Here is a 14,906-nt window from a genome sequence, read left to right as displayed (position 1 = left end):
TATGTAAAAATGAAACAATACTTATTATTGTAAAGATTTAAGTAAAGATTTAAAATGACAATTACTAAAAAAAATACATAAAATAATAAAAAAAGATGAAACAGGACACATTCTAATGTACAGAAAATAGCTGTATTGTACTTTTATTGTTTTGATGCTTGAAAACCTTTTCGTCTTTGACCCAAATACAAATAGATAAATACATAAATTCACCAGGCATCTGCAAATAATAAACTGGATATCACAACTTACAGACACTGCAATAAAGACCCCTAAACAACACTGTTTTATCAGTGCTCATTATGTGTAACCTGATACTTAATCCATATGGCTGGAATGCCCATAAACATGACCAAAAATAATACAACAAATAATTATCATGATACAATTAAAGATCAAGAATCAGTTCAGCTCACCTCTATAAGAATTTAGCATCATCCTAGAAGCATTTCCAGTTGTCTTTTAAAAACACAGGTAAAACAGGTGTGTGCTTTTCTCAACAAAACACAACATAAGGCCTAATAACAATATCTGTCTGCATAACTGTCATTCACAACAGCACATAGCGAATACTTCGCATTTTAAACTGTATTTACAGTCTCTGTTTGCTGCTGTTATTTTGAAATGTGGTAGTAGTGAAGGCTGTAACTCTCAAGGGTTTGCCATTCATCCACCGACACTCGTATCTGTTCGGACTAAACGTGGCCTCATGATTCCCGCCGGAGCCTTTTACCCTTTTCTCTCATTTCTCACCCACAGATTTGCCAGAGTGGATTGTTGATAGGTCATTATATGGAAGGTACGTGGCGGTAAATGTGGCCGTTTTCATTAATTGCTGACAAAGGGGCTGTTGTTTAACTGCGGGTTGCTACTCCTCATCTCATTAAGCAGCATTAGCTGTTAGCTGCTGGTAACTCTTTCAGTCAAAACATGCAAACCAGTTTACGGTCAGGACAGAAGCTCTGACAGATGGTTAAATCTACCTTTCCATGTGAGTGTTTGAACATTTAATAAATTATTTTGGTGTTTATTAGCTGCCTGGGCGACGGCTAGGTAGTTACTTTGCATATATAAACTAATCACAGACTAACTGTTAGCTTATCTTGTCAGGATCCAGGCGGTCAGGTTTGTTTTGCTCCGAAGCTGTTTGTAACAAATTTACATGCCGTTTGTGTCTGGGAAATTATTATTATTACACATTTTAGTGGGTAGTATTGGAATAAAAGATACTCATGTGCTAGCTAGCTCGAACGCTAAAGAATTGAGTTATTGCTCCAAAGCTCATGACACACCAATCCTTGACATGCAGCTTATGAAACGCCGCATGCCCACAAAAGAGAGCCGTTAAGGGTGTTTGAAAGTGATGGTGCATGTGTGTTTGCAGACGGTGGTCGCAGGATGGACGCGGAGCTGGGTGCTGACAGCACCCGCAGAAAGATGGAGGCGGCGGGCGAGGCGCTCGAGATCGTGCCGCTGGAAATGTATGATTCAGCCCGAGCCAAAATAGCGGCGAATCTGCGATGGTTGTTTGCCAAAGCCTTCGGTATCGGTGAGTTGGTTTGATTGTGTTTATGAATGAAAACAGGACAGAGGGTGAAGACTCTTTATTTCTTAACCGACTCTGTGTGAAAGACAGTTGGCTAGACAGACAGATGTGTGCTGCTCCCCTGTGGTATTTCCACCTGATACCATCACTGTACTATGGTACTGAGCAATGATTATGGGAATGATTACCATAATCATAGTTACTTGTGTTACATGTCCAAAAATGGTATTTCCATACTACTTGAACATATACTATTGTCTTTACATAGTACTTAAAGGGGTCATATGATGCGATTTCAAGTTTTCCTTTCTGTTTGGAGTGTTACAAGCTGTTCGTGAATAGATAAGATCCCTAAAGTTGCAAAGACTAAAGTCTCAAACCCAAAGAGATATTCTTTATAAAAGTTAAGACTCGTCCACGCCCTCCTAAAACGCCTCGTTCAAACACGCCCCCACATGTACGCATTTTACGGAGGACGAGGACTGTTTCCTGGGAGAGTAGCCTACAATGCCGGTGTTCCGGTGAATTCAGTTCCCGTTTCCTCTTCGGCGCGCATGCTGACCTCAGTCTATGATGTAAACCGCATAAACACATTTCATTACACCAAAAACACAAAATAATGTTCTTTTTAGCAACGTCAAATGACACCTTTAAAAGGATACCATGATACGTATATGTACCATGGTATGATCTTGGGATATTTTAATAAAACCATGGTATTTCCATTCTACCTCACCTTACAGATAAGTACAGAAACATTGGACTGCACTGGTATCAGATGATAATACCATGGTACTTTGATGGATTCTGCTGAAATTCATTTACCAGGGTATTTACATAGTACAATATTTACAAAGCATTTCCAAGAATACCATGATGCATATCTCAACAACCATGATAGTAGCATGGTATTTTTTTTTTAACCCGGAAAGAAGGTTGTACCAATATTATGATACCAATATTTTCAATACCACTGAAATTTTGATACCGCAGCAAAATATAATAGGCTAGTCTAACTAATATTAGTAAAAACTTTTATTGAATTTTGTATTTAATTATTTTAATTAGCCTATTATTATTAAATACAAAAAACAAAAGCTGCTACTTTTTTTTGTTTTTATTCACATACAATACCATGTACCTTACATGATTCTTCAAGCTACTTAAAATATCCAAACACTGTGGTGTTGCTATGATACAGAAATGGATTTCCTGGGTACGTTTAAAAAATATATACAACAGTGTTTCCCATACATTGATTTATTTGTGGTGGGTCGCCACAATATCAACACTGACCGCCACAAATAGATTTTCCAAAATGCAACTTCTGTTAGATCACCTCATAAAACTGGCACCGTGGAATGGTATCCTGTTAGAGGATGTATTCAAGCATGTGCTGATATGTAATCTGTACCCCCTTTAACAAAAAGGCACCCCACTCTGCCATCATCAGTGAGTGAAACAGAAATGTGGTGTGTAAGACTCCTGACCTCATTTTAAAGCTGAGGAAGCTCTCTCTCTGCTGTTGAATGTTTAATTATCTGAACTGTCTATGCAGGGTGTGTCAGTTTGCCATAATAGTAATTGGCAATAATAATAACATGGATATCAATTTATTACGTAAAAATGGGAGAAAATTAATTGCATTTCTTGAAGGGTCAAATATGTGCTTTTTTGTGGGTTGAGGTTCAGTTTGTTACCCCACCATTCTTGTGAAGTTCTTTGTCTCTCAAAGCAGAGTTGTTTTGGCCCAGTAATTGGCCTGAATGGCTATGAAGGCCATGTGCCTCTTTACTGTCAGAAGTGGCCCAGATTTGTAGGGCTTCTTTGCATTCTGCTAATGACTGCTTTGAATGTCCTTTTGAATGTCCATTTCAGTTTTTTTATTTATTTATTTTTATCTGAGAGTTAGGATAAATGCAAATGATTGCAACTGGGACCCTTATTTAAGGCTGTCATGTCTTCTGCTTCTTGCTTTTTGGTGTAGATTTATGAATTTTTCATGTTTAATATAGTTAACACACACTTTAAGATATAATTCTGGTAACAATAATTTGCATCCATATGTTAATATTAGTTAACTACAGTAATTAACATGAACTAACAATGAAAAATACTTCTAAAGCATTTATTAATCTTGTTTAATGTTAATTCATAATTACTAATAGTATTAAAATCAAATGTTTTCTCTTAATATTATTTAATGGACCTGAGCTAATATGAACTAACAATGAACAGTTTATTTAATAGATACTGTAACAAATCTGTTGCTCATTGTTAGTAATGTTAGTTAATACATATTGTAAAGTGTTATCGAAATTCTTAAATATTATGCCTGCAGCTTTATGACCTCATAAGAATTGACAGATTTATATAATTGACAGTATAAGTTATATACTTAATAATTCATTTGTCACACCACATGGCCATTTAAAATGAACTAGAGAATGCTGAATAAATTAAAAGAAATGTTGATCTCTTATAGGACCTAAAGTAGACACTACATTTATGCATTCATATAAATACCGTCATTATAGTATTAGTATAATTAATAGGGCTGGGTTTTGACACAAATTTCACGATTTGATTCAATTCTCATTCACAAACTTTCGATTCGATTTGAGACATGGTTTTATGTTTACGCGGCGCGATGCAACGCAACTCGTAAAAAGACAGTATAAGTCATTATAATCAGTAATTATGTCCCCACTGGATGCAACAAATGCCTCGTTTGTAATGGGTTTTAATGTTTTTGTCTCGTCGCTCCGGCCGGGACACGGCATCAACAGTATGGTGAGGGGCGTAACATTTCCGTCTCACGCTTGAGGTATTCGGCCAATCACAACGCATTGGATAGCTGGCCAATCACAGCACACCTCGCTTTTTCAGACCGATGAGCTTTGTAAAAATCGACGCGTTTCAAAAAGGCGGGGCATAGAGGAGAAACAATAATGTACACTATGTGGAAAATAATGTGTTTTTTTAACTTTAAACCGCATAAACACATTTCATTACACCAAATACACAAAATAATGTTCTTTTTAGCAGCATCATATGACCCCTTTAATACTAAAATCATTCATTATAGTATCCCAGCTGTAAGTAGATATCCCTGTGCACATTAATGCAATTAATGCTATGATTACTTTCCTGTGTCATAATTGAATAATATTCATGCTTTAAATCTGATGTATTAAAAAATAAGACTTTGGTTACTATTAAGTACCAGTCTTTAAACAACTCCTGCTTGTGGCAGACATACTGGTTTGGAACAAAGCAGACAGCTCCATGTGGTACATCAGAGGGGGCAGGTGTTTGCATAAATGCATGATGAATGATTGGACCCAGTGCCTTCACATTTAATGATATGCTTCTCCTGGGCGATACTGGTGCAGGGGGTGTGGATGTTTGTGAGGTGGGTGTGGAGAAGACGGAGCAATGGCTGCCCAGATTAGGACACGTCTGGCCCTCCTCCCCTCAGTTTGAGCCTTGTGGTTTGAGCCGGACCCCAGCTGCCATAGCTCATCTGCGTCTGCACAGATCTCATGAAGAGAGTAGAGCCCTATGGCTTGCTTTTCACACCATCACGCTATTGTCTAACACATAATGCGTTAAAGGGGTCGTGAACTGCCTTTTTTTATTAATATTTTGTTCTGTTCACTGAGGTCCACTTATAATGTTATCAAGATTTTTACATAAAAAACATCATAATTTAGAAGTAATTGGCTATTTTCTGTCCTGTTTTGACCCCCTCATCAGAACGCTCTTTTTGAATAGGTGTGGCAGAAGTAAACGCCCACTGCTATGATTGGCTAACTGTTGTGTATGTTTGACAGCCTACATCCTTCACAAATGGACGCTGCTGTGATTTAGGTTAAAAACGCATAAATCCTCAGTTCATTTCAAACGATCTGTAATAACAGACAAAGCAATAGTGACCATGTAATAATAAGTTACTCACACTTGTGTGGTGCGACATTACTGTCGGATACAATATAGTCGGCACAGAATCGTCATTTAGTTTCAATCTTTCTGAAAATCCTCAGTCGAAATTGTGCTTTGTTTGTAAATGAATCCACGGTAAAATTAAGTGAACAAAGGACAGAGTTGTTACTGACACGGTTTGGATCTTCATTAAAAATAAACTTCATCCACTCTTTCCTAATGTTGGGATCAGAAGGAAGGTGATGCAAAGACTGTGTTTTTTCTCAACTTGGCACTGCACAGCATCTTGTTGTCTTCGGAGCATCTTTATCGTTTGGTTTCTACATAGACCTGCATTTGCCTCTCTTGTTATTTACACTACATGCATGAATCGATGGGTGGAGCTAAACAGGCAGTGATGTAGAAGCAGGCGTTGATCTTCTTCTGCAGAGGTGGTGTTTAGCCACACTATTACATCATAAAGTGGCACATTCCACAACCTGTCATTTTGGAATATTGGCTTTAATATAAGCTGTTTTTAGACTAACGAGAAAGTTTTGAGTTCTGAAACTTACAGGATGTTTTTATAGTACAATGACCTCTTATATGTCAATAGATCAAGAGAATGTTGCTTTGTCAGTTCATGGCCCCTTTAAATGGCAACAAAGCAAGGGATTGCTGGCAGATTGCATATGATGCCAGACATAGAAGAGTTGTAGCGACAATAACAGTTGAAAAAATCTTCAGTATTTCATTAGTGTCTTAATTTCTTAATATCCTAATTTTATTGTTTTGTCTTCCTGTCAGATCACATCCCAGAAGACCTGCGAGATCCTTTCTACACAGACCAGTATGACCAGGAGCACATTAAACCCCCAGTGATCCGGTTACTGCTGTCATGTGAGCTGTACTGTCGCGTGTGTGCCCTCATTCTCAAAGGCGACCAGGTGGCCTCTCTGCAGTCCCACCAGTCAGTCATCCAGGCCTTGGCTCGCAAAGGCATCTATGTTGTGGAGGGCGATGACACGCCTGTCACCGACTCAGATCTGACCTGCCAGCCAATCAAAATGGTGCGTCAATTAGTGTCGTATATGTTTGGTGATTATTTTTGCAGCATGCATGTTTGTGCGTAATGTATGAATTGTCAGTGCATACATGATTAGCATATATATTTATTAATATATGTGATTTACTTTTATTAATGAATATAATATACATTTACACACATACTACCCTTCAAAAGTTTGTCATTAGTAAGATGAAAAAAAAGATATTAATACTTAATAGCAGTATGCTAGCATTTGAAATTATAGTCCACTTGTATTTATTTGCTTCGCAATCCCCAACTACATTTTAAACTATATTTTGAAGTTTGGTTTCGTGTGAACTGTCACAGCGTGCACTGCTCCAGTCCAGAGACATGATAGCACAGAGCGGATAGCTGTCAAATGCAGCGTTACCAAGCTCAACGGCTCCGGGCTGAGCTGGAATAAAGAATCCCTTTTGGCTATTTTAATTTTTTTTTTAAAGGGGCGGAGTTGTTCTATGTCCCGCCCTGTCTTCCTGTTTCAGTTTAAATTACATTACCCCATAGAATAATGTTGCATGTTTCAAGGCACTTTAGTGGACCTTTAAATTTTCTATTAGTGGTGCTTGCCAGTGGAGGAGTCACTGCTGGGTTTTTGAGCTTGTTTTTGTACACTGCCATAAGTCAAAAGATCCCTACCCCCATATCTCTGATATTATGCTGCCAAGATATGGCAGGGGTCCCGTATGGACCTCAGTACTCAGCCCCAGGTCAAAAGAGCCCATCCCCAATTCTCTGATATTCTGCTGCCAAGATATGGCAGTGTCATATGTGTGTTTTCTAGGGTTTTGAAGTGGTTGCTACGGTGTTTTGGGTGGTTGTAGGTAGTTGTTTACAGCCCCAGGTCAAAAGACATCCTTATATAAGATATAATTCTTATATAAAGTAGTAATAGCAACACTCTCCTCAATAAACTGCATGATTTGAGTCATCGTTCGCAGCTGTAGCACATGCACCAGCATTTTATCTGGAGGAATAAATGATGATAGTGATGGTTGCCTTAGCAAGCACTAATTACAGTCCAAATCCAGACAAAGAAAAAGCAAGTGTGACATGGAAACTGTGGTTTGCACAGCTCTTCCTGCAGATATCTACTGCACTGACAGGAGAAGGCTGCTATTGTTGAAATATCCAGTGTGTGTTTTTTCCCTTCATGTATAGCCACTACAAACACCTGTCCAAACAATTAGTGAGATCAGTGCTTGAGCTAAAGTAGAACAGAGAGTGGAGAGTGGATTTCATTGATTCACAGCTGTATTCTGTCAGCCAGTGAGGTGCTTTCTCCATTGAATGGCAATCACTGATGTTGATGAATCAGCATTGTACACTCACTCGTGCTTTTATCACTTCAAATGCAAATCTTTGTGGTGGAGCCCACACCCTGTACAGAGCTTAGTACGGTCTGATCCACACAAACCTGTTAGACTGAACAGAATGGCTTTCTGAGGTGTGTAGGTACAGCCTAATGACTTTAAAAGGTATAGGTGTCATTTGTTTGCTTTGAACCAGTGTAATGGCATCAGTGCTACATACCTGGTATTCAGTTTGGGAGTGGAGTGCAATCACTAATGAAAGTCAAAACAGGGACTTACAAACTTTGACATGAAGTGCTATTTTTAAATTAGTTTAATTAACCGTGTGCTATGTGAAAGATTTTTATATACTGTACTATGAAAATAAATGTTGTTTAGCATCCTATTTAGATGACCCCTGGCGTAGATGCTGCTGTGTTAATTTGGTCCTTGGGAACCGTACTGTTTTGAAGTCTCATGGCAGCCTCTTTATTCTCTGTTACATCTCGTGACATGAATGTTTAATGCCATTTTGACTGACCACTAAATTTGGTTGACCACTTAATTCTGTTGTGTAACTGCACACATAGGCAAAGTTTGGAATAGAATACTAGCGTATTGCTTACTTCATTGTACACTACCATGCATTTTGGGGTCAGTTATTTATTTATTTTATTGTTATTTTTAAAGGGGTCATATGATGCGATTTCAATTTTTCCTTTCTCTTTGGAGTGTTACAAGCTCTTGGTGCATAAAGAAGATCTGTAAAGTTGCAAAGACTAAAGTCTCAAATCCAAAGAGATATTCTTTAAAATAATGTGTTTTTTTTTACTTTAAACCGCATAAACACATTTCATTACACCAAATACACAAAATAATGTTCTTTTTAGCAGCATCATATGACCCCTTTAAAGAAATTAATACTTTAATTCATCAGGGATATGGTAAATTGATCAAAAGTGACAGTAAAGACTCATCAAAGAATCCTGAAAAAATGGATCACTGTTTCCTCAAAAATACTAAGCAGCTTGACTATTTTGAACTTTAATAATAAAATGTTTCTTTAGCTAAATGATTTCTGAAGGATCATTTGACACTGAAGACTGGAGTAATGATGCTGAAAATTCAGCTTTGCCATCACAGGAATGAATTACATTTTAAAACATATTCATATAGAAAACGGCTGTATTTTTGATAATAAATAAAGCTTTGGTGAGCATAAAAAGACTTCTTTCAAAAGCATAAAAAAAAAAAAATCTTACTGACATCCGACTTTTGAATGGTAGTGTAAATTGCCATAAAATAGTGTTTGAGACAGAGCACTTTATGCAGTGATAAATGTTTTAAACATAAGTACTGTAGACTAGATGACCTGCTTAAATGGCATGTGTAATTCAGCAAGTTGCAGCTGCAGGTATTTTGATCAAATAATGAGGATTTAAAAAACATCATGGCTGATTTTACTTCTGGTTCAGTTGTTAGATACTGGTTCACTGGTCAAGTTGAGAGTATTGCGTTGTTGGACAAAGTGTGCTCTGGTTCTCCACCTTTTTCCTATGCCCCATGATGCTTTGCGTGAATTATGGGAGTATTTTTCATAAAAATAAAAAAAATCAGCGAAAGGTTCACTGTATAAAACAATAATAATAATAATTTCCCAAAAACTAGGTACAATGAGGTGACATTGTACTTACCCTTCAACCATTGGACATTAAAAGGAAATTTAAAAATGTAAAAGCATTAACAAATTACTTTGTGAATAACCCCTAAAGCTCGAATCTATCTGCAACAAAATTACGGATGTGTTAAATATCACCTTAGTAATAAATGTCTGTATTATGTAGCATATGTAACAATTACATTTTTAAAGCATCCGTGCAAAAACAAACCTGGGAAATGACATAAGGATTTGGGGGGAAAAAATTAGAGATTCTTAGTCTATTCCATCGGGAGAGCAGGCTGCACTGTGTTTGTTGTCTTTTTTTCATATAGTTACAGCAGAATATAAAGGAAAATAGAAAGTAATCAGGAGGAAAAGAATGCAGTGGACTGAAAAGATCTCTTGCCGTAGATATTCTTGTTATACCATGTCACGTTAAAATTTTAAGTGGCACATTATTCTCCAGATGTCTGAAAATAGAACTTGAAGGAAAATTTACAGCTCATTCAGTCAAACCAACAGATATGGATTATCTGTAGTGCAACCTTATGATTTAAAATGATTGTTTTAGTCTTTTTGAGTGGAAATTCCCCAAACCGGAAGTGCCTCCTATAATTTAAAATGCAATAGACTCGTTAGGAAAAAGGTGGATAATCCACATATTGGCAAATGTATGCAAGTTGCATGCATACTGTGCACTGTACACATACTGCAGAAATGGTAGAAGTAGTGTGATAGTGTGCTTTCCTGCTTTAGTACTATGTTTACCTGAGTCCAAAGCTCTTCACGTTCCAGTCTTCTGGTTAATGCTTGTCAGACGTCTTACATGCATATCTGAGAAAAACACTGTGAAAGTTTGCTGACACTATTGCCTTGAGTCAGGGATCAATCTGCTGAGATTGTGCTGACGTGTACCTTGAGCCCGTATGAACAAGTCAGTGGTTGACTGGTGTTGGGGTTGCTATGGTAACTGGATGGGCTTCGTATAACAGTTCATATTCTCAGACTTAGATTGAATGTTAAAATGCTTGGTGTACTTTATAATAGGTTATTCAAATCATGAGGTAGTGTTCAGGATTGTAGCCAGCATGAGCAAAGTTATGTAAAGGGTTTTACATCACAAATGTGAAATATTATGTTACTTACTTCATCTTGACTGTGATTTATTTTGGCAGATTAACTGGGCTCAGTGCTTTTGTTATTAAGATCAGTATGACCTTCTTTGGGCTAAATAGGATGAGATTATTCCCAGAGAGCTGTGTGCACATTTTTACTTTTCTTAGTCTGAGGAATAACAGCTCCCTGAAACATTAGGACTATCTGAGTATAAGGATGTTTCTTTTACTAGCTTTTAAAAGTACCATGGCCGTTTCTCAATATGCATTCTTAAGCGATCTTGCGTCCTTGTGTTCTCATTCTACGTCATCATTAACCGTCAAAGTTCAATTCCAGTACTTAAGAACGCAAGTACAGAGAATGCATGAAAGTGCCTGGATGTGTTCTTTATATCGAGGATGCATCGAATGTAGTGGTCGACCGATATATCGGCCGATATTTGGCTTTTTTAAAAAAATATCGGCATCGGCCGATAAGTTTTCCTGTTTGGCCGATGCGTTCGAGGCGTGACTTTTATTTTGACGGCGCTGAGAATGGCAGCGCCTGGGCAAACAGTGTTCACATTCTCCCTCTTGTTCGCTTTTGTCGTTAACAGTTCTGTCTAAATACGGATAGAAGTCTGTCTAATAATCAGATAGAACGTTTAAACAAAGGAATTAAAATATATACAAAGTCTTATAACGACTGCTTTTATATTATTAGTAATAGAAAGGCAAACATTATAATACTGTCTTGTTTGCCGTCAGCATTCAGCAAATACGCATTTATGTCATTTAAACAAATCTTTGAATGTCTAATAAACATACAATTTCAAAAACCTTGCAAACTTAGTCGGATCCAGCTGTGAGATCTTGTGAAGTGTGCATGTGTATCCTGCATGATCGCGTGTTCTCTGCGTGACGGTCGATCCGTGCGAATTGAATGCTGACAGGAGGAGAGTTCAGCATCACTGGAGACGCGTGATCAACAAACTTTGAACTCGTGATTTTAAATTATGCTGTGCTTTATGCATTTGCCCACTGTCATATTAATGTAATTTTCACTGTGTGCTGTATGTAAAATGAGTGTTACCTTGGCTTTGTTTGAAAAAATATGATTCCCAATGCACACAAACATCCCAGATTACTGAGTGCCCTGTTGGTTACAGTGTTTACTTCTATTTTATAAAATTATTTTTTTAATCAATTTTCAAATGATTTTAAATTTCTTAAATATTAATTAAAATAAATAAAATTATATCGCTTTATATCGGCCATCGGCCACCCTGCTTTCCAAGATATCGGCATCAGCATCGGCTGTCTAAAAAAAACAATATCGGTCGACTACTAATCGAATGCAGACTTGAGAGAATCAAACTGTTAAAAATCCCAGAAGACGCTGTGGGCGGTCGACGTACGGAAGCCTGTATGCTCCTTAAAACGTGCTGGGAATATCATCAGTTCAGCAGCAATATCACAGCGCATCTCAATTCTCACAAAGATGCATTCTGTTTTCTCGTGTTCTTCTGAGTTCGTTCTTCAAGGTAGCCTGCAAGGCCGGTTTCCACGAGAACACAAGTCCGTTCTTGGAATTGAAAAACAGCCCATATTTTCAGTGTCCTGTTAAAACACGATGAAAGACAATCTGGGTCATATTTCATTCCAAAAAAGCTTTTTATATTTTTTCCATTTGTACATAGTTATTATAACTGTTAATAATAATAATAATAATAATAATAAATGTTTTATTTAAAGTATTTATTTAATTACAACATATGCTACTTGTGATGATTACATTTTTAGTGTAACAATACTACATTTACAAATGTACTAAGTTTTTTTATCAAATTTATTTGTGAAGGTTGTTTTTTAAAAAGTTTATTAAAATGTAACATTTTCTTGTTCATTATGCTGCATTTAATGCAGTAGTGTGAATTCTCTTTCTCTGTTGTGTGGCACAGAGTTCCCACATCCCCATGATTGATGCATTGATGATGGCCTACACCGTGGAGATGATCAGCATTGAGAAGATTGTGACCTGCGTGAAGCGTTTCTCCACGTTCAGTGCCTCCAAGGAGCTCCCCTTTGACCTTGAGGATGCTATGGTCTTCTGGATCAACAAGGTGTGTGTGTTTTGAAGGGTGTGGGCTTTAGTCAAGTCATGTTTGTATTAGAATTAGGGATGCACAATATTATCGGAAAGGGCCGATAATGGCTTAAAATGAAAATATCGGCATCTGCCCGATATGAAAAATTATGCGATATGCTTTGCCGATAAGACGAATAACTCGCATGTGCTCAGGGTGTGACTTAACTTAGCCTTCAGGACTCTTGTAAAAGCCAAAATACGACCAGACCACCGACTTGGTTCTCTTAAATGGCTGAAAAATCTCCTGAGCGCTGTCACTGCCTTCTGCCATTTCCTCTCGTGCAAAAAAAACAACAACATTGCATGCTGCTTCTGCGTCAGACTGATGCCGGCTATGCAATGATAAAGCTTAGAATAGCCAGGACAATTTTTAATATAACTCCGACTAGATTCGTCTGAAAGAAGAAAGTCATATACACCTAGGATGCTTCGAGGGTAAGTAAAACACAGTCTAATTTTCATTTTTGGACTAACTAACCCTTTAAATACAAGGAGCTCTAAAAGATTTTCAGAATTTGTACAACTCTTTTGATTTAGACCATCTACAAATGTTAAATCTTCAAATAAAATGTTAAGGTTACCACTGCATCTGTCTGTAAAAAAAAAAAGTGATTGATTTTATAGTTATTTTTCAAAGCTTTCAGTGTACTCTAAATTTAAAAGAACTTCATTGTTGTTTATTTAATTCTCACAAGTAAGTTTTTGTTAAAAAAAATAACCAAAATGACAGATAATTTGTTTATAATCTCTGCACAGGAGAGACTTGGTGTTGTTTCCAAACAAAAGGAAATATATCGGTATCGACATCAGCTATCGGCCAAAATGAGTTGAAAATATCTGCATATCGGATATCGGCAAAAATCCAATATCGTGCATCCCTAATTGGAACTGTCCTTGGTGTATCAGAAGTAATCATAACAGCCTAACTTGCTTTTGAACAGTTAAATGGTAAGGGTTATGTTTGAATAAACACTGTGTGTTACATGATGTACTAATAGTATATATGTACATCTTCATTTGACCCTCTAACTCTAGCACTCTCTATTCTAATAAAAAAAACAAAAAAAACATTCAGTCCTCTAACACTTGCACTCTCTATTCTATTTTTATTAAGTACTATATACTTCTAGTATTCTTAATTTATTCTTCTATTCTATCTTCTTGTTTTCTTTATTTATAAAAAAAAAAAAAACTTTCTACGTGTACTGAATTAGGCTAACCGAGACTTGTCACAGCACTTACATATTATTGCCCTTTTCTTGGTTTTGATTGCTTCTATTTTCCTCATTTGTAAGTTGCTTTGGATAAAAGCATCTGCTAAATGAATAAATGTAAATGTAATAGCTTACCTGCATTTGTCTAGTCCTGTTGGGGACTTTCAGTGCTTGGACAGAGCATGTCTGTTCATGCTAGCGTGGAGACTTATGAAATAAACCTCAGATGTTCATTATAACAATCCCTTCTTTGTATTGCAGGTGAACCTGAAAATGAGGGAGATCACAGAGAAGGAACACAAATCAAAGCAGCATCTGCTGGAATCTCCAAGTCATCAGAAGGTACCAGACATCCCAGCACAAGAGTTTCACACATAGATTGTAAAACACTCTGATTCTCAGGTGCTGTTTAGACCTGGTTTTTCCCATCTGTTTCCTGTAAATGGGGTTGTATGTGTCTAGAAAACATCATTCAAACTGCACTGGACAAAAAAAAAAAAGTCAATTTGTGCTTTTACAGAAAACTTTGTAATAATAATTAATTAACTATCATATATATATATTAGGGGTGGAACGGTTCGCGGGAAAAAATCGAACCATACGGTTCTCCACACACGGTTCGGCACGCGCTAGGACCGCGGTTCAACTTAAATCTGACAACGCATCTGTAATATGGTTTGCAATAAATAACACGTAAATCAAACAGGGTTCGGCTAATGTACGTTTCTGTTGATGGATGCGCATTCTGGCTCCTGAGCGTCCTGAGCGCTGTCACTGCCTTCTGCCATTTCCTCTCGTGCAAAAAAAACAACAACATTGTCTGCGTCAGCTGCGTCAGACTGATGCTGGCTGGACAGGATTTACCGCGAGTTTTCAAAATTGCAATAATCAAATACGGTTTTGATGATAATTCAATTTTAAACGATAATACTAACCGTCA

The 14,906-nt window shown here is 37.2% G+C and overlaps 1 protein-coding gene across 1 annotated transcript; it reads left to right on the top strand.

The window, feature by feature from the left end:
* Nucleotides 1-645: 645 nt before the first annotated feature.
* LOC107745551 (calmodulin-regulated spectrin-associated protein 1-B-like) lies at nucleotides 646-14,344 on the top strand. The gene is made up of 5 exons (XM_016559444.1): nucleotides 646-799; nucleotides 1,385-1,549; nucleotides 6,278-6,540; nucleotides 12,565-12,726; nucleotides 14,228-14,344. The coding sequence occupies exons 1-5, from the start codon at nucleotides 793-795 to the stop codon at nucleotides 14,342-14,344; spliced, it is 714 nt and encodes a 237-aa protein (XP_016414930.1). The 5' UTR covers nucleotides 646-792.
* The last annotated feature ends 562 nt before the right edge of the window (nucleotides 14,345-14,906 follow it).

The sequence above is a fragment of the Sinocyclocheilus rhinocerous genome, unplaced genomic scaffold (assembly GCF_001515625.1).
Source record: "Sinocyclocheilus rhinocerous isolate Xijiao unplaced genomic scaffold, SAMN03320098_v1.1 scaffold4207, whole genome shotgun sequence".
In the NCBI taxonomy this organism is placed as follows: domain Eukaryota; kingdom Metazoa; phylum Chordata; class Actinopteri; order Cypriniformes; family Cyprinidae; genus Sinocyclocheilus; species Sinocyclocheilus rhinocerous.
Note: the sequence above shows the minus strand (reverse complement) of the source record. Positions and strands in the feature narration are given on the sequence as shown.

Excerpts from the sequence above, each read along its gene's own strand:
- LOC107745551 (XM_016559444.1), top strand. Across the intron at positions 1,550-6,277 it reads TGCCAAAGCCTTCGGTATCG|ATCACATCCCAGAAGACCTG; the intron begins GTGAGTTGGTTT and ends TCTTCCTGTCAG. Across the intron at positions 6,541-12,564 it reads CCTGCCAGCCAATCAAAATG|AGTTCCCACATCCCCATGAT; the intron begins GTGCGTCAATTA and ends TGTGTGGCACAG.